Genomic DNA, 26,919 nt, shown 5'->3' with positions numbered 1-26,919 from the left:
TCAACTTGATTCTCATCTCAGCCACAAACATTTTCACAGTGAATACATAAATCAAGGGCATGTGAACAGAATGAGATTCTAGAGTTTCAGCTAAGAAAAACTGAAAAAATGCTACATTTCTTTTGAACACAAAAATATACCAGCTATTAGGAAAGCTGGTCGCTGTCTGTTTCCTTTAGCTGCTGCTCAATCAGATCTGCTTAGAACTTGCACTTACTGTCAGTTTCTTTCTAAACACTGTCCTTCATAACTAACTAGAACAGAACAGAAGACTAATGGGATAGTGTGAAGCAAATCTAGTCAACTCCAAATGTTAAGAGAGAGAGTTTTAATGAACTTGCTGCACATGAATACCAACACCGCATTCAACTTGAGTTCACAGTAAAGCAGAAAATTTGTGGTTGTTGCCTGAAAGTCAAAGTAGCTTAAAGACATGACTGGCATACAGAAACAGAATGGATTTGGGCAAATTATTATTCTGTGACTGAGAAGCCATCACTAACAATAAAAACCCTGAGAAAGGACTCTTGAAACTACCACAGTAAGAAAGACAATTCAAGACTAGAGGACTAATGCGCCTTTGTCAGCATTCCCAATTGAAATATCATAAAAGCAATCACTTTAAAGCCACCCACAGCAAGCATGAAATTGTTCAAACCACTTGCACTGCCACACTAAGGCCATTTTTGTATTTTCAAATTGAACAAATTTCAGAAAAAAAAAAAAGAATCGTAAGTAATTAAGTAATAAAAATATACACAGGTCAACCGTTTAATTAAACTTAGAGTTTATTCCAAAATGACATTCTTTTCATTGACAGCAGTAGAACACCTTTCAAGACCATCATTTATGTTCTCAAACAAAAATGGAAAGCAATTACATATTCAGCCCTGAAACAAAGTCAGACTTTATTGATCTTGAAAATACACAAAGAAAGTCCTTATTTCCTTTGGGTGAACAGTTACAGTAAAGTCGTCTGAGATCTTTGTACTATTGGAGAATCCTGTAAGACATGACACAGAAACATTGGTAACTTATTCAAGAAGGAGCTTTATTTAAATTTAAATTATTCTATAACAGCAGATGTGATTGTCTATTCCTTAAAAGCTAGTGTTTGAGCAGGTTCTCTTCTTTTAAAGCTATAGGTTACATGGGACTTACAGTGCACTCTCATTCTTAATATTAAGATACACAGCAACCTATCTACTTTTCATACACTGACTCATACCAGAAAATGTGGGTGACTTTCCAGTCATGCATTTTAGATCATCATGAGTAAAAAACAAGCCAGTTCCCAGCTGCAGGTCAAGCAGAGCTTGAAACTCACAGCTTGCCCAGGCCAAGATATATGCAAGCATTTTACAAGGCACATAATATGCTTGTGAGAGCAAGGACAATGTCCAAGCAACTAACTGGAATGGGAAATGAAATGAGGTCACCTACAGCACTTGAGTGAAGTCCTAACTGGAATCCTATCCACACAGACCTTTAAGCTGATTACAGTGGGAGATTTTTAACACCAGCTGTCTGTTTTTCTAAAGCACAATGTTAAGCTCAGATTAACACAACTCATCACCATATAACAAAATTCATGAAGTGTGACTTCATAGCGTAGCTACATGAATCTGGACAAAGACAGGAACCTGAAACCTCTTTTGAGTTTAGCACTTCTGGGTGAAATAAGCCACAAGAGAAATACTGCGGTCTAGTTCTTGCTGAGAATCTTTGCTAATTCCTGCTAATTGCTAACTGCTTGCAGACTATGCTAGATAATAGGTACATGATATAGATGAACAAAACATTTTTCATCTTGCAAATACAGCAATATTTTTAATCAGAGAACTCATAGAGCTTCAACAGTCAACAGGAATAGACACCAATTGCCTTGTTCCACCTACCTTTGCTTTGGTTTTGCGCAGTCTTCCACTTCCACCGCTTCAAAGTGTTTACATCCCAGGTGCCTGTGAGCGATCGCTCTTCCACTAACTTCACTGCCCCCAGTTCTTTCAGCAAACACTGTGAGCAAAAAGTCACAATTTACTGAGACTAGCTTAATAACTACTGATCTAATACACAGACCGGAGTAGAACTTCATCTAAAGCACTGACCTGCTAAGCAGAGCAGTAGAGACTTAAATCTGTCACAGGATTCTCCGAGTTGCAACACAAGGACAACTACAGACTCACCTGAACTAAGAAATGGAGGTGCCAAGAGCTTCCTCTATATTGTAGCAGAGTTCTAAGCCTACTAATCTTGCCATTCAAGAACTGAAACTCTTACTAACTTTTAAGAAGAAAACAGAAAACCCTACACCTTGTTCCACCTTGTTATTGTCATAATGTCTGCATACTGTCCCTATGACAACTTTATCTGAAGTAGTAGCTTTTGTGGTACAAGTCTGAATATAAATAAGACCTGCATTCCTCTGAGGCTAAAGTTACAGTAGCAATTTCATATCCACCTTTTATGGAGTCTATCACATGGGACATTTCATTCCAGAACCACTTCTCCTTGGAACAAAAATACCTTAAATGGTGTTCTATTCATAAGGATTAGATTTACCTTCAAATTCACCACCACAGGCTGAGACAGCACAGGATCCTCTCCAACTTCATACAGGTGTCTAATTCTTAGCAGGACACGACTGAAGTCTGCATCACCTTGCTTCTGTTTACCTTTAAGAAAAAACAATATGAAATGGTTTATGACATAAAATAAAACCAATTTTTTTTTTGGTTCAGTTTTTGTTTTGGTTTTAATTTTTTGTGCTTTACAATTACATTATTTGAACTTATGTTCCATTCTTGAAGATCAGCCAGAGTGTTAAGAGCAAGAAGTACCCAGTTCCCACTGTTAACAGGACAATGCACTCATACAGGAGACATTTTACTATTTGAGTAGAGCGATCGTTAACTGCCAAGACAATTCACTGTCTTGATAGAGGGATTTAACACTTAAATAAATGCACTATTTACAGAACACAGAAAAATAGACAGACATATTTTTGGAGCATAACTCTCAGACACCCTTTTGAAAGCACTTACCCATGTGAACGGTGCGGACCTGCTCTGCATGATTAGAGCTGTATCTCCACCCTGGAATGCTCAGAGTCTGGAGATGAAGATTAGGTGGAACACTTACAGAAAAACTGTGGGATGATCTCTGCTGAAGTTGCCCAGGCAGCTCTGGTTTATCTCCTCCATGCAAAAGGAAACAAAGTGGACATCAAACATCCATCACGCATACATAAGCCTGGCTAGAGTACCATAAAGAGATTTTTTCATTTTCTGCCAAGGCAGATCTAAAGCAGATGCTATGCTTTCTCCTCTGAGGTCTTTTGAGATACAACGCCGAAGGAATTTATGTGCTGGAGAAGTGTATTAAAGCTTCCAATAACGCAGATTTCACTGCAGTCTGATACTACTATTCTACTACCAGACTTCAGTTTTAGTTAATAAGTCAAATATTTTTAAAAGAATGACTCAAAAAAGGTCACTAAAGACTCAGCATCCAGGAAGCTGATGCATGGTATACTAGCTACTTTGCAATAATTCCCTGTGTGGACATTTTGTTCTCATTACATGCTCTACAATTTTTTCTCCTCTAAAAGCAGAGATAATTATGTAACAAGAGAAACATTCTTGGAAACACTTGAAAAGCATCCATATCTGAAATTAATGCAAAGTAATTAACAGTCTCTAAATCTGCCTTCAAACTCACTGTATACTAACTTCACTACACAGGAGGCTTAAAGTCTGCATTTACAAACTTAACAGTGCAAGTCAAAGCAAAATAGATAAACTATTCAGATACTAAAGATAGAACAGGAGATAGAACAAGTTACCTGAAAAAGTTCCAAACATTACAACTGGCCTGTGTTGTAATGCTAAGCTACTTGTCTGATACAAAACACTGCTGGCAGACTTAGTCCCTAAAATAAGCCAAAACACAGGACGAACCACTGAAGAGTCATTCAAAGTAAGATTGTTGTTTAGGTCCCACTGAAGATTGTTCCACAGTCTCCTGTGAAGCATCACCTGTATTGAGAAGAAGAGTCACAAGAGTTATCTGAGAGTCACAAAGCTATTCTCTCTAATAAAAAAACCCACACAACTGCATTTGTTACCTCCACTTGCCCATTCCCTTGACTTGAGACACCATGAGCTCTTTCTGCAAGCAGCACTAGCCTTGTGGTATCATCTTCAATATAGGCAGTCTGGACCATTGGATAATAGTTCTGAAAACACACAGTAATTCATGTTGTATTAATAGTAATCTAGATAAAAGTGACGGAGAATGAAGATAAAACATCATTTAGTTTGGATTATGCCTTGGCACCTACCCGCGCTACTGTATTATTCACATATGTCTTGAATGGTCTCTTCTGAATCTGAAATCCATTGTCATCAGTGTAGAGCAGCTGCTCAGTGTTCAAATTTGTGCTTGTTCTTAGAACTGCCTCATGATTTACTTCCAAAGGTCCAATACTGTATTCTTGTTCTATTCTATGACAAAGCAACTTCCCATCATAGCCTTCGGGTACTGAATACATCCTTGTAAATACTGCATGTGTGTAATACTGAGCAGTAACATTGCTATAAAAATAAGAAGGATTATTAATTATATACATTTACATTATAAAGCAGACTACTAAGGTAACTCCGAACAATCTTTGCCTCCCTCCCCAGGTGATATGACTTATCTAAAAGGTAGCATTATGCTTAGCAGATTCATGTCAGCTCTCGTCTGAAACCTCCGGAGTACAAGAACTCCACTGTGTGGAGGAGGAGCTGCATAGAACAGCTCACATCCATCAACAGATGACTACATATTCAAGTGAACTGAAGCTGTAATGGAGCTGCACCTGAAGAAGTATTGCCGTATCTCTGTCACTAAGTTTCCAGAGACCACTTCCAATCCAACCGCTTGTGATACTGGAACAGCAGAAGCATTAGGGGCAAATAAGTAGTTGTCTGAAATGGGTCCTTTTGTAACATCTCCATTCACATGGTACTCAAGGAACTCCTGGGTCACCTGGACAGTCTGGTTAGTCTCCCTGTGAACCAGAGAGGGAAAAAAAAAACCTGTATTACCTACAAATACAAACAAAGCTGGAATAAGGTTGTGAAAATAAGAAAAATCTGTTTTCTCAAACTGAGGAACTCATTTGATAGGACTTATGAAATGAGGACAACAGAGAATTAAAGCACACCCTGCTAAGACATCTGTCAGTGTATAAATAAAAGGATTTTCACGCATTTTATACTTCTGTTAAATAGGAGTATCTTAAAACAGGAACAGTACTTACTTAGGTCATGTTTTGAAGTGCAAGTGAGAGCTGCTACAGGATCTAAAACTAGCTGCTGCACAAAAATGAGGAACACCTCAACTTAATAATGAATAATCGAATTAATTTATCCGAAGTTGTAGCTAAGAAAACCACTATGGCAAAGGTTTCCATATTTAACAATGATAACAAGATATAGTGCTAACAGGGTAACAAAATTCACAATTGCTCAACATACTTTGTCTCCTCCTTATGGCTAAGATACTTAGGAACCCATTTCACACTCCCTGCAATTTCAAGTGAAGATAATTTAAGATGCTATCTTAATGCTGATCAGGCAAAAAGCACAACTCCACTGAAACCTCGAGAAATTGGGCCAATTCACATCAGCCAAGAAAGCCAACCTGCAAACCTCACATTGATCTTGATTGTTCTTTCATTTCATTTGCTTAACCAAATTTGCCTAATTCATTTGCCTAAATGTTTACTTTCAAAATATTTTGTAGTTGCCTAGAAAGAAGGACTTCCAAATACTAGTAACTAGTACGCCCTTACTTCATCTTTTAAAGCTCTTAGTGTAGCCATAGCATACATGCTTATGTCTTTGCACATTCATACCTCTCTTTATCTCAAAAGTGAAACAAGATTCTTCTGATGTATTAATATTGTGATCTGTCATGTTTTCTTATTACTGGTTTATGGTTAAACAACATTATAGAAATAGTACAGAATTACACCCAACATAGAATCCTCCATTCCACAGAAAATATCAACACGCGAGTGGCAGAAGAAAATAATTATGAAGAAAATTCAGTTAGGTCTCAGTATAAAGGCACACAATGTAGTACTTGGAGTTACTTTTACAAAATTGTTTTACAGAATCTGAAACACAAAAAGCAAGCAATCTCACCTGTTCGTAATGCTGTGCATTAGGTTAGTGTTTTGGTCAAACACGATCTCGTAGCAGTTGCTGGCCACAGGAAGCAGCTTTTGACTTTGCTGAACGGAATGCATCACGTCTTTTCGTTTGTATTTAATTGATCTTCCAATAAATGCAGACTGCTTGCCATTTGAGGGCTTAACATTGTATTTTTTGTAAGTCAGACCACTTACTTCAACTAGAATATACAGATCATAGATAGAATGGGACTCAGCTGAACTTTGAATCTGTAAGTTCCATTACAGAAAATGAATTAGCAAGGGAACTGTACTCATGTGTTACAAGCTCTAAACTACAAAAGTTAACTAATACTATAAAAACATATTTCTACACATGCTAGTCTTATGTTTATTAATTACAATGTATATCCATACTGCTTTTAATTAGGAGTTTAGTGACCTCAGAGTAAGCCTAGCCATGCTATCAAAGGGAAGAAGGTTGCTAAGCACTTTGCAAAGTTGTATCATATTTTGTTGCGAATATAGCATTAAAGATCTTGACTTAATATCACATAGCAAAAGGTAATGGCAGAAATAATCATAACTAAAACTAATCAGTTAAATGACAGACAAGGCTGAAACATAAAGGAAGCAATTAGTGTGAATATGAGAAAACAGGTGGCAAGAGGAAGAAGCAACCAGCTATACCCTCACCTTAAGCAAGGGACAGGGAGAAGAAGTGAAATCTTGTGGCATATTTTTGTGTAAAGAGAACACCAGTGTTATTAAGTACCAAAACATCTTAAATTTTTTAAAATCATTATTCAATTACATATATTCTTCCCATTAATGTTATGTAATTTATTATTACTTCCTATCTGGGGAAAGAAAATGAATTACATAAATACTATACAGATTACATAGTCAGAGAACTTAATTACCATTACACAGAAATTAAAAGCAAGCTGTCTAAACCTTCACACTACGGACTGGCACACATTCACTTGCTCATATTGCAGACCTCCTATCATTGGTACCAAAAGGGCCTAATCCTATTTTCTTCCTTTACTATGCAACTCTTGCACATGGTACCAAAGGCAGCAGAGTTTTTGCCAAGCCCCACTTCCTCTCAACCACATACTTAGATCAAGGCTCTGAGCTAAAGATTCCTCTCTTGAGGAGAAGTAATGTGTGATATAAATGTACACTGAAATGATCCTGAACTAATTGCACATTACTTATAAATGGATTTCATTTTGTTTTAAGCAACTATCCATGTGCACATGGGGGTAACTTCTAGCAAAAAAAAGACTATAGAACAACTCTGGAAGAGAAAACTTTTAAGTAAAAAACAATAGCTTGACCTGAAGGCATTCTATATCCTGAAGTAAAAGCTTTAAAAGCATTTCAGTCTCCCACTATTATCTTACAAATCTAAAATAATTCAGAAAAGACGACTTCTGGGAGGTAAGTGGCTGACAGGTAAGCACAACCATGCACTAAACCAAGAGACTAATGGCATCCTGATAAAGGCAATAAAACCTTGTGCCATTGTCATGTACATATGCCAAAACCCCAGATAGCTGCTGTGTATCGCTAGCAGACTACAGCATGCCTTGATGCATAGTAGCAGTAATGAGTCACAGATACATTAAGAAGAGAAACTGTCCACCAGGAAAAAGCTGCTGAGTTATATGGCATCTTGGAGACAGAAGGGAGCATCAGGAAGCATGTCAAGCCTCTTCAGGCCTTTCTGTGCAGGAGGCATTCCTACACGTCTTTCAAGCCACTGGTGATGCACTCTACAAAGCAGACTATCATGTGAAAGGCTGGTGCTAGCTTTCATGCAAGGTCATCATCTTTCCTCCTGGGAAACAGATGTTCTTGTCATGGAGCTTGACTACAACATCAAATGAGCTGGATTTCCTTGGAAGCTGTTTGTCCCTCATTCCCTTCAGGCTTGTAGCTAAGATCCTACTTTTCTAAAATCTCTCACCCTATCCAAGGCAATATGTCAACTGTAAAACAGGACTATCAGCTGGGAGGGCAGGGTTTGTGCCCATAAGGCTTTATTGCAAACAGTGGTGTTTCATTATTTTTATTTTTTTATTTTTAAAACACAACATAAAAGCTAGATAAAAAGCTGCCAGGTGGCACACAACAGACATGCAAAGGACAAACCAAACACATAAGAAGAGTCGAAAGGCTTTTGCACATTAAAGCCAAAAAAATTTCTAACTGAGAGAACAGGCAAGGAAAACAAACAAACAAACAAGAAAAAAATCGCTTAAAAAAGAACTAGGCAAATCCCAACTTGAAGCAATCCTTGGTCTCCCTATGTACACTATATCACCATGTAGGATCAAGTCAGTGAGAACTGGCAAATGAAAGAAAATTAACAGAAAGAAACAACTTTGAAGTACCTGTGCTGGTACAGAATGTCCCAGTTCATCATAAACACTCATTGATGAGATGTTGACAGGGACTGTGACAATTGTAGTGATGTTCCAGGCCAGGGGATTATAGACAATGACATAATGGTCAACATCTCTAGTACCTTTGCATAGATAAACAAACAAGAACAATCAGTCACTACAATTATGATTTTTAAAATGTGATGTTGAAAAATAGTTGAGAGGTCTGTCTAGGTACAACTACATTACAGAATTTTAACATGAAGACCTGCAGTAAAACTTCAGGATTGAAAGTAGTAGAACATTTCACAGTACTTCATGAAAACCCCTTCTGCTGTATTTTTCCTATTATTTACCCAATAAAAAGAGATCCTGTATTCAGCCAGTGGCACCTGAGTTGAATGTAAATGCATTTAGTGAAAATAAGCAGCTTACCAAAACTCGCTGTCATGCAGAATTAACTTTATACAGAGAGTTATACAGAAGATCAAATGAGAAGCCTAATCTAAAAACAGCCCTGTAAAAAACCAAATCAGTCTGTTGTGCAGCCCACGGCACTGCTTATATTTGACAGCTTAAAAAGTTTCCAAAGTCAAGACAAAAAGCAATGCAGCCTTTAGAACAGCATCCTTAAAACTATTCTACACTTTTATACTCGCTGGCAGTACATCATAGCAAGAACTTTTCTTAGCTGTGACTGATTCTTACTGCACAGGATTATGTTGTGTAGTAGGTTTAGTTTAGTAATTATACCACCTCTTCCTCCTCCCTCTTATACAGCTGAAGTCTGAACTTAGGAGCCAGCTTTGACATTTACACTGGGTCAGAGCTCTGCCTAACAGCTAAGAAGTCCTGTTTTCAGGTGCTCGAGATCTGAGAGCTCATTAATTAGCTCAGGCTTAGCACGTCTTATACAGTAAACACAATTTTACAGTGGTGGTTGACAAAATGTAGGTGGTAAATATCTTGAATCTCTCTGAAAGAAACGGTAACTTTTGTAAGACAGGCAAGAAATTGGAAAAGCTGTTTTAAAAAGTACCTGGTTTTCCTGAGTCTTTATTGTAAATATAATAGACCTCTTCACTCTTCTTAGCATTGTTCATATCAAAGATTATGGAAGCCATTAGCTTCTTAACGTTGAACATTCCATACATCAAGTTGTCCATGTACATGTTTGTCACTTTGGGAGACTCTGTGCCTGTTATGCCATCATGGTGTTGGACCTTACATTTAAGAGCAGTTTGAAAGGTCAGAATGCAATGCAAACAAATGACATATTCAGAACATTTTTTTTTAAAAAACAAACAAACAAAAAAATCCAGTAACCCTCAGACATTTCATTTAAAATAATAAGGTATTACAACTATATTCACAGATTTGCATTTTGCCTCTCCATATTACTATACGTAGAGGAAAATGGTCAAAGAGAAGATACACACAGATGTCCCTCTACACTTTATCATTTTTTCAGTATTTAGACATTTCTGAAGGTATGTATTAGAAGAAAAAAAAAAACACTTAAAAATCAAGAATACCATAGCAAGGTAGGTTTTTCATTTGCTACAACATTCTGTTCAGTAACTTAGCTGACAAAATATTTATGACCAGCAAAAGTACTAAGGTCTATAAATTCTTGCTTGCTTACTTGCTTAATTTTGATGGAACAAATCTTTCCTCTCCCAACTTGCACAAGTAGAGATTATCACAGAATTCTAAGTTCATTCAGGCTTTTACTGTAACCATTTTAACTAAATAATAACTGAGAAAAGGACTTACACATTTTTAAAATTTGGAAGTAAGCTCTCAATGAACGTATGGCTAAGGGACTGAAGTCCTGTTTTGGGACAGTTATTTGTCAAATTTTATTATTATTATTATTATTTATTTATTTTATACCTAAGACTTGCTACAAAGGAAAATCATTGCTAAAACTATACATGTGACATGGAAACACTATAAAAGAAGTGTTTCCTTTGTGCAATAAATATTTTTATTAAAAATTAAAATAAATAAATAACCTCAGTCTTTACCTCTGAAACTGCCCATCTAAGGCTCTGAAGCTGCTTTAGGGCTCCATGTTTGCAGATGGAACCTGCTGGGTGTTTCCGGACATACTGTGTGAAAAAGGACTCTCCAGCATAAAGCAGTGAACTTGCCCTCCTTGCAACTCCTTTTAACACGCTCCGAGAAGTATAAAATCCAGTCCAGGCTTGAAATGGCTCTGTTAAGAGTTGAAGAGGTCCAACAAAGGCCAATATACCACTTCGGTTACTGCTTATTTGCTATTTATTAAACTACTACTGTACACCTTCTCACATGAAAACTGCTGTTATAAATCTTACAAAGAAAGAGCTATAAATATGCTCTTTAGATAAGTACAGTTCTTTAGTATAACTCTAGGAATGCAATTACTGATACAAGGCTCTTGCCTACGGCATTAACCTGCATTTGTAGAAACTTTTCTTGTGGACCTGTACAAAACACTGTAGAAATTTCAATAAAGGACATTATATTAATAAGTCAGATTTTAATCTTTGGTCATTACCCTCCATATTCTCCACTATTAGTCAGATAAAAGGATCTATTTTAAATTTTAAATCCTCAAAATGGAGTAGAAACAGTGATGAGACAACATGACCCCATACTACTCCAATACCAAAATGTGAAATGTGCCCTCAAGTGGTTAGTGCAAAATATTTCAGTGGTTCCTTTGTGCTAATGTGTTTTAGTATCACAAACTAGGAAAACAAATTGTTTTAAAATTTCCAAATCTTTCCTTAGTTGTTGTTTGTTTTTTAAGTAGATAAACCACTGATGAATTAGTTTTCCATAAAGAAGCTGCAGACAGTGCTTTCTAAAGTCTGCATATGCAACTGTAACAATCTGCTAGCATTCTACAACTAAAAGCAACAATTAGAGAATGGGATCTCTAGGTCAAAAGTTGTAGGACAAACTCTTTTTCAACTGAAGAAATGCTATGAATTCAACCAGAATTAATTCCTTTCCAAATTTCAAGGTTACAAGCAAGTTTTGCACACGCACAGAAACACGGTGCAACAAATGTAGGATGGAAAAAGGAAATAATTTTCAGGGACTTAAAACTTGAGTTTCCAAGGCATATGTCAGAAGTGACACTGAGCCCAGTAAGTGACTCATAATAAAGTGACATAGAAAGAATGAGAGAGGATTAATCATCATGAAGCAAAACAGTACGTGGGAGAAAGTGCACTCAAATCTATACTGTAATTGCAAGGCACAGTGAGATGTTTAGGGAAGAGATTGCATCTACGTGTGGGAACCCACACGGAGCATTAAGGGCGCTGCTATTATGCAAGCCAGTGACAAGTGACTGCTGCCTGTAAATTACACCAAAAGATACAGGTAAGAGCTCAGATGTAAAAGGTTGTTAGCAGTTAGAACCCACAATGTATTTATTAGCAAGTTATTAGATATGACATGATCCCTCAGGGGAAGTGAGTGAGTCAGGGATTGGTCCATGCAATGACTCACAGGAGGAAACAGTTATTTGTATTGTTTAAAAGTTAAAAGACATGCTACAGATTATTAGATGTATAAGATATATTTGGGTCATAATAGTCCAAGATATAATCCACAGTGTCAAGAATGTGATAAAGCAGTTGTAGCCACAATTATATATAAATAATTTTATCCAGACAATGAAAGAAACTAATGAGTTTTGAAACTGAGAAGTTATCAACTGTCTTCGCTTTTTTTTTTTTTTTGGCCCTAATACAAAAAAAAAATTAAAGATTAAATTTAGTAGGGAAAGGGATTTAAAGGATGGTGAGTACAGCACATCTTCCTTAATAACTTCCCAATTTTACCTGAAAAGCACAGCAAGTGACAAGCAAGCAACAACTTCAATAAATTTGTGCCACATCATACTACAAAAAATTCAGAATTACAGGGGATGTTTTTCCTTTCTGAGGCCTCACTTATAACACAATCCTTTTTCCCAGTTTTATAACTGTTTCATTTAATGAAAAGGACAAGATTTTCTCCTAGAGCTACAGGAGATGGAAGTGGGGGGGTGGAGGGGGTACACCTACCAGTGTTTAGCTTGGACCAGTACGATGTTGTCAAGTGAAGCCACAGGTCATCCTTACCTATTACGTTTCACTTGACATAAAAAAAATAAAAAGCTTTACAGACCACAAACTGAATTTCTTTCATGTAGTAATAACCCTGAAGGTATGTTCCAAGTATTAACGGACCTTCAGTCCATGCAATCAGATTATACCTATATACCTAGAACACATACCATGTGAGCATTGAGTTCTCAGCACCAGTTGTTTCACTTTGATCCACTCCTGTTCTACTGCACTAACACAGAAGTAATCTCTAAGATCACTTTGTGCCCTTCTTTGTTCCCTTGGGTACCTGACTCTTCCTTCAGATTACTCAGTACCACTCCTCCCCATCTCTGCTCTAATTTACGCATAATCCAATTTTTTTTTTTAAATAGCAACAGTGGGACATCACACTATATGGCCACACAGACATTTGTTCCAAGGTATTTTTTGGTTTACTGGTTTCCTTTCAGTTTCCTGGATCCTGAAGCACTGTGTACCTACTACAGATCATTTTAGAGAAAGAAAAATGTAACACACACATTTAATACTGTAGGAGACTACAGGTATTTGTGCGTTTGTCCTGATGCAGAGAAAATAATGAATATCAAGTTTTATGTCTACAAAACAGATTACTAAAAAAATATACACATCAAGGAAAACAGAGACCTAGGAGTTTCCCTATTTTCATTTTTTTTTTTTCCCATCGTTTCTTTCTCCATTCACTTCTGCTAGCTAGCTGTCCCAATGTTACAACCTCTGCACTATCTTTTTATATTACTAAGTTTGGATCAATTTGTCTTTATTTTATAGAATGTGATAATGTAAATAAATGCCCCATCCCTGGAAGCGTTCAAGGCCAGGTTGGATGGGGCCCTGGGCAGCCTCATCTAGAGGGAAGTGTCCCTGCCCATGGCAGGGGAGTTAGAACTAGATGGCCTTTAAGGTCCCTTCCAATGCAAACTATTCTATGATTCTGTGATTCTATTTTTCACAGAATCGCAGAATTGTAGTGGTTGGAAGGGACTTCTGAAGATCATCTAGGCCACTTTGCCCCACTAAAGCAGGCTCCCTACAGCAGGTTGCAAAGGATACATCCAGATGGGTTTTGAACATCTCTAAGGAAGGAGATTCCATAAACTCTCTGGGCTGCCCATTCCAGAGCTCCATAACGCTCAAAATAAATAAGTTTTTCTTCATATTCATATGGAACTTCCTGTGACCCACTTTGAGGCCATTGCCCCTTCTTCCGTCACTGGGCACCACTGAAAAGAATCTGGCCTCAACCTATTGACTCTTGCCCTTTAGATATTGATAAGCATTGATAAGAAGTTCTCTGTCTTCCCTGAACTGAGGAGCCCAGATCTGGACATAGTACTGATGAGGCAGATGTAGCCTCATCTAAGAAGTGAGGAAGAGAAGGAGAACTTCCCCTGCTAGCCATGCTCTTTTTAATGCGTTGGCCTTCTTGGCCACAAGGGCACACTGCTGGCTCTTTTATTTCTTGTTTTTTTAGTTTTCTTTATTAAAATTATAAATATTTACAATTGGGACAGACATCATGCAGTTGTTAACTTAATTACCTGTTGAATATGGAAGAAAGTCTTGAGAATTCCTTATTTCCCATGTAAGATTTCTGCTATAAACTGCTTGGAAGTAATCTCCAACAGTTGCATACTGGACAGTCACTCCAAACTCATCAGAATGCTTGTTAATATAGTCCAACAATAGGTCCATGTTGGAGTACTGAACAGATGCATTAAAGAACTGTTTGTCACAACCCTGAAATTCCAAAAACAGAAAAGTAAAATAACTTTAAGTCATACAATTTAGTAGGATCTTTTTAACAACAACCTACATTAAAGTGGTATTTCTTTTGAACTTGACTGACCACAAAATTATTTGTTACAGTAACGTCAGGTAGGGATATGGTTACTTGCACAGATCAGCTGATAACTAATTGGCATGACAGACAGAGAGAAGTGTGTTGATGTACTGTATTGTGCAGGAACGTGAAATGTGGCAGCAATTGGAAAATGTATGAATATAAGACTAGAACATAAGAATAACATATGAATATAAGACTATATACATAATTAGGCAAGAGGTTATCTTCACAACTCTGTTACATCTCTTTCTATATTGAGTAGGCTAGAAGATTTGGTAGACAGTCCACAGACAGTATGAGGAAGCGCTAGTTTTCAAAAATAATTACTAATCAGACACTTGGTCCCCACACATTAGAAAAACACTTCTCAGTCACATGGTTTGTACTCCATACTTGGGCAGTACATACTGTAGCAGAGTAGCACCTACCTACTGCCCATACTGTAGGTGTACTGGCCACTTCTCAGGCAAACTGATGATAATGCACTTACCCATGGCCACAAAACATCATCTGTTCGGAACCAGGCTGCTCTCTCCTTAATGTTTGCCACCATGGCCTGTGCATACATGTGGATGTTGGTATCTGTAACAGGGAGGCTCATGTTTGGATAAACACCATCTTTTGGTGGATCTGGAAAAACCGCAAATCCATTCCAATAAAATCCTGATCTAGGTAGAAGAAGAAAATAATAGACTATAAACAAGATTTATTGAATGAACTGAGAGAAACTCATCAAAAGGTGCTAGGATAAAACATTGACAGAGGGAATACAGAAGCAAGAAATTCAGCTAACATCTGCTGTCAATGTTTAGCAGGTAGGTTAAGAAAAAGGTTGTTTGTTTTTCTTTCTCTCAGTGCAATTTTTCAAGTCCCTACTGCTTGCTTCCATAGAACAAAGAAATCACAGAACAAACCAGCTAAGTCTGAAACAATGAGGATGTTCCCCCAGGTAAACTGTGCTTACATAGTGCGTGTTACTGGATAATAAAGTTTTCAGTTCACAGCTCTCAATTTTTTTTTCCACAGAGTAAATGGAAAATTTGTCTATTCTGTATACACATAATGTACACAATCTCAGTCCAATATAATGCTGAAAATCTCCCACAGAAAATCAACTAGCAATAGTCAAGTCCACACTAAGCTTCCTGGAGTTCTTAAATTTTCAGGCAGAGAAACAAAAATCCAGTCCCGTTTTGGGCATATCTTGCTTACAGTAATTGATTTGTTCCCCAATTTCATTCTATATTAATTATTTTGATAGGAACTGACACAATTTGTGTGTAGATGAAAGTTGTACCTGAGTTCTAAGACTCCTGCTGGTAGAAAAGATTATTTTTAAAGTCTGTCAATATTTTGAAGTATTTTTAATGCCTGTCAGTAGAAAATGTCACTTTTGAGAATTCAATTGTCAGGTACTGAGCAGATTTCATGCATCATGGTGGGTAGCTGGGGGTGCTTAATAACCCTGACTCAGATCCACAGTCTAGACCTCTCACTGACCTACCACAGGTCTATGAAGGAAAGCAGGAGAATATTGTTGAAAGAACGCTGCTGTGGGTGGCATCCTTGCCCACAGTATGAGGGATGGAATTAGATAAACTTATCTTTAAAGTCATTCCAAACACAAGCAATTGTATGATTCTATCAGCACCATCAAAGGAAATCCTTAAACTCTCAATATAAACTCTCCAAAACATATTTATGCGTATTTTTTGAAATCTTCAGACCTGTTTGAAAAAGGCAGTTGTGATGGGGTACAGTAGCTGTACTGATCCATAGTATGGGTGAAGATCTCCTGACTTTCAGATAAGGAAGGAGAACCCCGCCATACAAACTGAAGCTTCTGGAAAACAAAACAACAACAAAACATTATCCTTGAGGACAAGTACAGAACTACCATTTTGGAAACCTCCAGACTGCCAGGCTCCTGAAAAGGTTTTCATGGGAAAAGATAATCAAAAGCTCATAAAAGCAGAAAGGAAGAATCAGGATTCACTACAAGCTTGAGGCATTAAGTCCTGGTTTCATCAAATTCAACAAGAGTCCTGTTCTCCAGAGATGCTTGAATTCTATGCAACATTCACACCAGCTTTGCCAGCTCGTTCCAGCCAAAGCCCTTTATTTGCACACAATTTAGTGCATAAAGGCATTGACAGACCACGATAAAAGATCACGTCATGAAAAGAAAAATATTTACTGCATCTGGAACACTTTGTGCAAGAGAAAGTAGCACTTGAAACAAACTGAATTCAAACAGTGTTTAGCTGCAACCGTGACTGACAAAATGTTATCACTTCTACAGTCACAAATAAGTGTTCCAAGCCATGACAGCCTCCACCCCAAACACAAACTCTACACATTAAGGCTCTGTATATAAAAAACAAGACACCAAAGACTTTCTTGTGGGAAGGTGAAATCCATTCAAAAAGATTACAATTCTAACAGTCCTAACTGCATGACCACTTATTCCTTGACAAACTGCCCATATTTTGCATCCTTCTCAAGCTAGACTACATTTTGTCCATGACCAAAAGTCATGAAGACATTACTGACAGTATTGTACAGACACAGTGAATTTTACCACTATCACATACAATATTAGAGAAGAATTTCAATTACTTTTAGAAAAGAAATACCTATGTTTTCTTGCATAAATTAGATAGGCCTTTCATAACGTCATGGTTTATTATATGGTCATGCTGTCATGGGTTCCAGTCCTCCAGTATTTTTACCTTGTTTTTCTGCATGTCAGCCTTCAGGTCATAGTCAATTCGAGAGATAAGATGAGCATTAAAGCCAGCAAGAGCAAAAAGAGTTGGTGTTGTAGCTGAGGCTCCAAAAGGATCAACGTGCCAAGAAAACTGAGGTCTGATCCCAAAAGTTTCATATAAAAACCCATGGCCCTCTGCAAAACAAAATTTGTTTATATTAGGTGCACTCCTACAAATTCATTCTCCAAATGTAATATGCATGTAGTATGACAGATAAGCACTTAGACGATAGCTCTTTGTTGCTGTTTTCCAAAGCATTTAAAGTCTCACAATGACAATATTTATCTTTTGCTATGCCAAGTATACCTTATTAACACCATAAAGGATGAATAATAAAAAGAAACTAGACAGGCCTCAGAAACAGAACCTAAAGAGAGATTAAGTTAAGGCTAGAAGGTTGATGCTGGAGTCTCAGCTTGGGTTTACTGAAATCATTCAACCTTATGTCAGGAAATGTTAGTCTCATATCAATGACAAAAGAACAAAGGAGGCAGCCAGTACACAAAACTAACATGAATATGACAGAGGATCATGAAAATAGAAAAAAGACAAAGATTAACAGCAATACTGTTAAAAGACGTTGGTTATAACCATTGTTTTTTAGTATTGAAATGATTTTCAATAATAAACAGAATACGCAAATCGGAGACACCAGACAACAGGATAAATTCAGGCAAACCAATTAAGAGAAAACAACTCAACCAGCTAAGCAGATGGTCTCACATAGAAGTCTAGAACATGGCACATGGATTATCACTATCAAAAAACCAAAATAAAACAGATCTTTATTTTATAGTTCTAGAGTTGTGCACATAACTGCTTGAATATACAAACATCTTTCCATTTTGGACTAACACTCCAAAGGTCACGTTTAAATAACTGAGGTTGCAAGGCACCCTCTTTTCACATCATCTTTCCCATGGTTAATACCTATTCTAGTGAAAAGATTCGCAGATAGTGAGTGAAGCACATTTGCTAGACCATTCACCTAAGCTCAGCTAACTGGGCAGAAGGAAAAGACAAGTAATGTAGATCCCAGTCATCCACGTTGATTTTGTCTTTTCAAAGTGTACACAGTACATAGTGCAATGATACATCTTTTTCCTCTTTTTCTTCCACATACTCCTTTAGTGCAAACTGAGCAGAGCTCTTTCAGGAAAAAATAATGGGGATATTTATGATGTTAATATTTGTTTTTCTGCCAAATTAGCCAGTAAATTTGAAAAATCCTTTAAACAACATTTACATTTACACATTTACTAAATGAAATATTAAAATACAAACAAAGTTTGCACAACTAACTCCAACTGATGAAATAGTTTGTAAATACCATGTATTTTTGGGTGTACTAAGCTCTCAGCCAGTTATAAACATAGGAGTCAAGTGAAAAAAAAAATTTCCATCCCCTCCCTATCCTTCTTTGCCTGAATGTGATGTGGTGACTCACTGAAATGGAAAAGCAGCAGCTCTCCTTGTACTCCAGATAAACACCGACAAGCAAGGAACACAGACTATTATTGTGCAGTCAGGTTTAGCTAATGAAAACCCTGTTATCTGACCCATTATTCTCTGATGTAAGAAGCTGTCCAGAGTGTAGCCCTAAAACGGGCAAGGCATATCAGCCTTGATAGGCAACTAGTGTTAATTTACACCCTCTTATCCCCCCCTCTGCCCCCACGTATGCCACTCTCTCAAAACATACTCTAGGCATATGTAGTGTAACAGTGGCATGAACTGTCTTCCCCTTCCCCCACTTCAACCAGATGGAGATAACCTTAACCACTCAAACAGCCTTTACACCATCCGATGGAGAGGTGTAAGATACAAATGGCTGGAAGCAGAAGCTAGAAAATTAAAATCAGAAATAGTGCATCTCTTGGAAATAAGAGACAATTTCTAACAGAAACTGCCATTAATTATTACAAATAGGGGCTTCTTCATTAAGCAAGTCTTTCAACCAGGCTAAGACATCCTCAGTGATCTTCTGTGGTCCATATATAGCAAAAGACTTTACCTAAACAATACAAATCCTCTGCCCCAAAATCCTCAATTATTACGAGGTGTTTTCTTCCAGAGTATTTCAAATCCTCAGTTTAATCATAACTGTCTTCACAGGAGCTTTAGCCCTCAAATAGACACAAACCAAAAAGGTCTCTGTCCCAAAGGAGTTTGTAACCCCCCTGTTTACTGCAGTTTTTTTTTTTTTTTTTAAAGCAAAGGCTTTTTTTATACAGATGACTCACCAGTGAATAAAAAAAAAAAAAAGAGATACTTAAGTCAGTTCTTAAAGAACAATATATATATTTTTAAAGCAAATTTGGGGTTGAGAAATGAAAACAAAACCAAACCCCCAAGGTCATAACAACAAAAAATAAAAATTAATTGCAAACATGCATACCCGTCAACTGTAAAATCTGATCATCAATTAGTGTCACAGCTTCATCATGCATCACTTGCCCTCCAATGACAAATTCCAATCGTCCTTCCTGAAGTAACTGATGGACCTATGATATTGAAATTAAGGCACAGAACATAAATGTCATTTCAGTCTTCTCCAAATAGGCTGCAAATTCATTTCAATCACAACCTATCACCTAGACAAAACAGTTGTCAAGAAGGCATCTAGGTCATAAGTGGGATAAAAGGCTGTCTGTACTGAGTGCCATGAAAAGCAGAAAAGCAAGGAGTTGGGAGGGAAAGCACATTAATGGGTTGCACAGTGCATTGATTTCAGCTTACAAGGAAACCAGGTAGAGGAACAAAGATGCACCACCATGTAGATATTGCTGCTCAGAATAAAATCATGATGATAGCCCTACTAATCTAAACATCAGACTCTTGTCCCCACACACAGCCTACGATCCTGTCTGAAGACTAAACTAGAGTTGTAAGATTAAAAAAAGATAGTATTGCTACTCCTGAAGACTTCCTCCTGCTGCAGCCATCTTGGCTTAGGAAAACCATTGAGCAGCTAGATGAGAGAGCAATATGAAACCACATGCAAGCAGCAATGTTCAGGCTCCTGAGGTTTCCTTTAGTTCATGATCTCAGTAAGATAACGAACTTTTTTGTTAACTCCAGCCTCTAGAAGCCCAAGCGTATGGTCAAGTGCAATAGTCAGCAAACATGCTGGATAAAGTACGAGTGTGTGTGAAGGGAGGGCAATAACAATCTGTGTCCCTTTCCAAAAGTCTTTGTGAGGCTTCTGTCTTCATTACAGCTACTTCACTACCTGGAACTTTGAAGATACAGACTTGTTGAAAGTTTGAGGTATAAACACACATTTTGTTCTCCCACCACTATTTGTTTATTGTTAAATATCTGTCATGTAGGATGGCTGTTCCAGGCCTATTATGTTTATTTCCCCAGGAACCTTTAGCGACTGCCCCTGTGTCTGCTCAGATACGAAGCCAGATTGTCAATTCCGATTATAATCATTTCTCTCATTCTCAATGTTGTGAAAATGCTTCAGGGCTCAGCATTCATAAATTAGTTCCAGCTGACTGTGGTGACTGATTAGCATGCTGGGAGACCAGATAACTGATATCTGGTGTCAGCACAGAACTGGTCCTGACCTACATGAAAAGCATCTGTTGTTATTATTCCCTGTTTGGATGGATGTCCAAAAAAGATATCTTTGAACTAGACTTTGCACTATAGAAACTTCATTTAAGTTTCACGGAACCACATGGAGGTTGAAAATACTAAAAGAATAATTCAAGAAATTTGAATTATATCCAACTTGAGGAAGGGGGAAAAAACAGTAAAAATGGATATCTACATACACTATAAGGCAAAGGACAGGGGAACTTAGGAAAGAAACGTAACAGTTATACGAGCAGCAGGCTGCTACAACAGTGGAACATATCTGCAGATCTTGCAACAACCAGTACTTCCTCATATAAACCCACCTCTACATACCAGATAAGTAGCTAAATATCTTTTCTCCCCACTAATTATTGCCTTGAAACATCAAGCCAGGCTAAGGAGACATGAATGTTTCACAAAATAAAATACCGAGAGAACAGGCTGGAGAAATTATGGATGCCCCATCCCTTGAAGCATTCAAGGCCAAGTTGGATGGAGCCCTGTGCAGCCTGATCTAGCGACCGGCAGCCCTGCCCACGGTAGGGAGCTAGAGCTTGATGATCTTTAAGGTCACTTCCAACCTAAACCATTCTATGATTCTATGAACATATACTGAGAATTAAGAGGTTCACAACCAGCTACATGCTGCTGCAATGCCTTTCAGTCTTACGCATTCTCTTGCCCGAACTGTAAAACCAGCTTCAGTATTCAGGACATAATTTTTAATGATTTGAATACTACCACCAATCTAAAGCAGAAAGGCCCAAAGAAAAAAGAATTAAATCCTGCATTTCAAGTAAAATACAAACTTAGGAGAAACCAGCAAAATAAAAGCTCAAGGGCTGTACCACAGAAAATAGTTAAAGTTGGAGTTCAAGTGGAAAAAGCAGGGCAATAACCAGAGTGACCTAATTCAAAGGCCCAATATTTGCAACTTCCTAGTGTTAAAAATATGTCAGTTATCAACAACCATCATAGCTCCTATAGATTCAGTGTTTGGACACACAGGTTCAAGAGAAACTTGTTCTTAATCATTTTAATTTTCAGAAAAGCATCAACAATAAAGTAACTAGAGAATAGATTAAAATGCAGAAAAGTCTCAAGTATCAGGACAAGGAAAGTAAGGGCTGAATCATACATACTAATTTGGTCCTGCTGAGGTCAAATGTGATAAATATTTACTCTTCAGACACCAGATAATAAGAATAGATATTAAGAACTAAAGGGAATTATAGGTCTTTTACTCACTGTTCGTCACTGCAACACAATGTACTTTAAACAAGAACAATCTCCATTAGAAAGAGAACTTTACTGCAATACACAAAGCAGTCTATTCTATTCTCTTTAATGGCCCCACCCCAGATTTACAACACTGTTTTTGAATTAAAAACAAGAAAGCTTTCTTGCAAAGCATGGACAAAGAGCAGCCTATGCACAGCAAAGCTGCACACAGGTTGCAAGCTATTATTTAAACAAGAAACACTACAGAATTTTAGAATTTAGTGAAGAACTGTGCTTAAACAAACAAAAAAACACAGATAGGAGGAGTGTTTCTTACACAACACTACCCCTATGGAGCTTCACAGAATCATGGATCATCGCAAGTTGGAAAGGGCCCACAATGATAATCAGATCCACTCACTGGCTCCACACAGGATCAGCCAAAAAATCAAACCAGATGTCCTAACACAAACTGAAATTTAGTGTACTGCATGTAATATGCTGCTGTTGCCTGAAGTTCTACATGAGGATCTGTATGGAGATGTACTTGTACCCACTGATTTAGAGAGGGTTAAACATATACACTGCAATCAGACACATAACCATCCACTAGGCTGCCACCCTAGTCTTCGATTTCACCATGATTGATTCGTAACAAACCAAACTTCAAAAAGTTTTTACTAGGAAAAAAAAAATTCTTGAGTTAAAATTCCCAAGATTCAAATGAATCATGGCTCTTCAATAAAGAAACCCACTGAACAACTCTTGTTGCTGAATCGTATGTCTTTCCCTTAGCTACACTAACACTGCTTAGAAACAGCAATTTTTTGAGCAACATTTAACTGGAAAGAAAGAAAGAAGTTCCTTCTTGTGAACAGCATTAGGCAGCTGCAAGTCTCAGATGTTTGAGAGGTATTGGGCACAGCCTCTTTCAGAATCACCCATCTTATACCACTGTGCCACCAAATAAGAAACTCATTGATGAAACAAGAATTGCAAAGTGTGAAGAGTCTTCAGTGCAAAGCTCACCACCACCTACTGCTCTGATTTACAGCTTAGCTTTTAACCTCTTGCAACTGCCTTTAAAGTTCTTTAACTTACACAAGATCTGGATAAAAATCAAATGCTGAAGTACTTTGCCTCTTCTCACCCTTTGAAAAAAAAGCATGGATGCTTCATTAGAAGCACATTTGGCTTCAGTACAACTTACCTGCTGCTTGTGCGTATCCGTGGCTACTGCATCCCACCAAAGCCGAAAGAATTCCTGTTCCACAGCAATAAATTTGCGCTGCTTACCTTTCATTAGTTCTTCTATAACAGATGTGTAGACATTTGCTGCATAAGCATGCATACTCTCCTGGAAAAAAAAAAAAGAAAAAAAAAAAGAAAAAAGAATATTGCTTTGTTGATATTAAAAGGCTGTTTTGAACACTCATTGGGCTTTACCCTTTCTGCTCTTCTGATTATTTAGAACATCAGTAGAATTGCTTTTGCAGAGCAAGCACGCTCTGCTGTCTGCGCATGTTTCTGGTATAACAGTTTTGTACAAATAAAAAATTTTACAATTATGGCCCTAGAGGTTTCAGTCATGAACTCTTAAGACTGAAACAGTAATTTCTTGAGCCATATTTAAGTGAAAAGAAAGTTCCTTCTTGTGAGAAGCATTAGGCAGCTGTCAAACAAAATGGAGTTCTGTTCCATGATATAGAATAGAATAAAACAAAACTGGTAAAAGACTCTTAGAACAAATTTGACTGTTGATGTAGAATAATCTGACATGAGAATCTGCGCATCTACCCCTCCTGTTCCTAAAGCAACTTTGATTCTAGAAGGAGGCCTATGGATTTTACTGGCATGTAAGCACAGCAACTGTACTCATCAAATAACATATCACATGATTACAACGCTATCAAATTAGCAACATCGTATTAATTTAAAATTATGCACATTAAGGTTTCTTGAGTATGCTTTCCCTTGTCAGAAAAAAAATTCTGTTCGTTCAGATTCGGTCTTCTACCCTTAACTTCAAAGTGATATTCAACACCTAAAGGCAACAGAAGAGCTCCTGGAAATACCTGTAATGTCTGTTGCACCAGTTTCAGCACCTGGCTATAACAGCAGAGTTGTTTTAACATTGACCATATGGCTTTTCTACTTGATGCCACTGGTTTTTGCTTAAGAATACACATAATACATCCACCTGAAAGTGATTAACAGACAACCCTCGTGCAATTGAGACTAATGGGCCTGACACGCAAAATTTTAATCCATAGTTTTCATTTGTGCAATTTTCCTCTACAAAAGAAAAGTCTGCTCTGAAATAAGAGCAGGATGATGTGATTCAAATAAGAAATTAACTTTTCCTATTTCCTTCCTTTCCACAACTGGAATCTAGCTGTCTTGGTTAAAGGTTGTCATCAGAAAAGTGAAAACATCTGAATGTAGGAGGAAGGGCCTAGAATAATTCAGAGCATATGTAAATAACTGCTTGTTCTATGACTTACTCATCACTTCTTAATGACTTCATAAAATAAATAAATAAATAAATCAAGATTATGATTAGAAAGTCATTATTATCAATTTTCAGAAAGGGAATAGCCTTGAAGTTTTACTATTACTCAAATGATTGCTAAATTTTCATTTGTCACTAGCAATCATCTGCAAACTATATATTCTAAAATCTTTATTTACAAGGATTATGACATTAAGCTTAATTTAAATTCTTAATAGTTAAGCAAAATACATTGTATTTCAAGAGTTGATCAAGGACTCTTCAAATGCAACACAGTATTAACATTTAGAGTGAAAACTTCCTAAAAATACTTTCTTGATGTATTTTGCAGAGTAAGATATGACTCAAAATCAAGTTAATCAAGAACTCCTACTGAGCTTATAAAGCCCAGTGGTCTGGGAACGAATTAAAAATAATTGTTCTCACAAGCCAGACCACCAGCAAGCAATAATAATAATAATTTCCTTTCTAATACATATCCTCTATCAGCAAAGGAAATGAAACAATAAGCAGTGATAGGACAAAACTGCACTTATGTATATGTAGGTTTTAAACTTGTAAAGTGATTTAAGAATTATACTTTGCTTTTCATACGGCATTATAGACAATGGTGAGGTGTTCTTCACATCTTCAGTAAGATATGTAAGTGAAGTGCCGCATTGCACTTAAGTTAGAATACCATTGGTACTAGCAGATTGCAAGAGATTGCCATTGAAGATGCCATTGAAGGGGAAAAACAAAGTTTTACTAAACATCTAATACTGGAATTATCCGTCAACACCGTAATTTCCAGCACACAATGAAGACTGATGTTCTGATACCTTAAATGTTTTCCACATTATAAACACAGAAACGAAACACTGAAAAAGTAGTATGAGTGAAACTTAATAACTAAGCAAACCTGTACAGCAGGTTGGCACTACATCCCCAGGGAATTACCTTCAGGCTTCATCTTACTACAGTAGCATGTGAGGGGATGGAGAGGGAACCTTCATGCTTTTTGGCCAAAGTAATCTTTCACATTCATAATTTAATAACAGAGGAACTGAAGTTTCTAGCAATTGAATCTTCTAAAAAAAAAAAGTAATAAAATCATTTCTTTTAGAGGAGCTCTTCAGCCACTAGCTGAATAAATACAATTAATATATAGTAAAAATTAATGTTGCGTCCTCTTATGGAGTTTGAAATACTAAAGGAGAAATTCATCGAGGTTCTTAAAAGATATAATACATGCACAACAGATTCCTTGGTGAGCCAAAATCTTTTCATTAGTTACTCTCAAAGATGTGATGCCAAAGCACTCTAGCAAGTCAAGTATCCACAGCATCTTCTGTATAACCTAAAAAAACAGAGCAATGAAAAAGGATGCAGGATTTAGCTCAACAGATATAAAAGTCACTTCTGTTCCACTTGATTTATTTTTTTCCTATGCATCTATCTCACTCATTTAGCTAAAAATATTTTGCTACTATACTTCTGCTGCCACAGGCACCACTTCCACATTGGACAATGGGAAGAGGAGGACTGAAGTTTCATCACAGAACCTTTCATTTGGAAGGGACCCCTTAAAGATTGTCTAGTCCAACTCCTCTACAAACAAGAGGGACACCTACAGTATTGCTTGGGTTTTGGCTTAGGCACAGGATAAACTAAAAGACCATGAAAGCATGCAAAATAACTAAAGCACGCCGTTTGTTAGACTGAAGACTTTTTCCTTTAAGAAAACCCAACAGAACATAAAACACAGCACTTTGTGAGCACCCGAACACCGGAACAAGCAAAGCCCAGAGTGCGGCAGCCCTTGAGCCGGCCTCGCCTTCCTAGGCCAGCACCTGGAGCCCCAGACAGCGAGAGGGTGCCGAACCGGCCTCCAGGACGGCAAAGGACAAGGGAAGCCCTCGGAGCTGCTCGCGTTTCGCCGCAGGCCGAGCAGAGAAAGGCAGCGGGGACGCCCGGCCCGGCCATCCCCGTACCCGGCAGCGGCGCGGCGCCCCACCTGCACGGTGTACACCCAGCCGACGTCCATGTGGCTGTGGGCGACCACGAAGGCCCGCAGCTCTCCGCTACTGGTGGCCGGCATGGCGAGGCAGATGAGCAGCAGCAGAAGACCCATCGTGGCTCCGCGGCCCAGACCGGCCCGGCCGGCAGCAGCAACCCGGGGCCGGCCGAGCTTCCGCGTCCCGCCCCGCTGCGGTCGGGTCCCGCCTCCTGGCTCGGGCGGCTCCATCTTGGGCGAGCGATTGCTGGGCCTGATCGCCAAAGCGCGGC

The 26,919-nt window shown here is 37.8% G+C and overlaps 1 protein-coding gene across 2 annotated transcripts; it reads right to left on the bottom strand.

Annotated features, from left to right (window-relative positions):
- Window positions 1-770: 770 nt before the first annotated feature.
- MAN2B2 (mannosidase alpha class 2B member 2) lies at window positions 771-26,893 on the bottom strand. 2 transcript variants are annotated; one of them, XM_085223503.1, is made up of 19 exons: window positions 26,648-26,893; window positions 23,350-23,496; window positions 19,729-19,834; window positions 17,292-17,464; window positions 16,287-16,402; window positions 15,050-15,227; window positions 14,255-14,453; window positions 10,611-10,801; window positions 9,620-9,803; window positions 8,590-8,723; window positions 6,198-6,454; window positions 4,865-5,056; window positions 4,343-4,595; window positions 4,127-4,237; window positions 3,845-4,037; window positions 3,045-3,197; window positions 2,563-2,675; window positions 1,899-2,016; window positions 771-1,003 (listed from the first exon to the last, which is right to left on the bottom strand). In XM_085223503.1, exons 1-19 carry the CDS (start codon window positions 26,876-26,878, stop codon window positions 909-911), a joined length of 3,144 nt encoding a protein of 1,047 aa, XP_085079629.1. In that variant the 5' UTR covers window positions 26,879-26,893; the 3' UTR covers window positions 771-908. The 2 variants fall into 2 exon arrangements, with proteins under 2 accessions (XP_085079629.1, XP_085079630.1); XM_085223504.1 differs by lacking the exon at window positions 26,648-26,893 and adding an exon at window positions 25,928-25,993.
- Window positions 26,894-26,919: the final 26 nt, after the last annotated feature.

This window comes from Meleagris gallopavo, chromosome 4 (assembly GCF_905368555.1).
Source record: "Meleagris gallopavo chromosome 4, MGAL_WU_HG_1.1, whole genome shotgun sequence".
Classification (NCBI taxonomy): Eukaryota; Metazoa; Chordata; class Aves; order Galliformes; family Phasianidae; genus Meleagris; species Meleagris gallopavo.
This window is presented reverse-complemented; position numbering and strand designations above follow the sequence as displayed.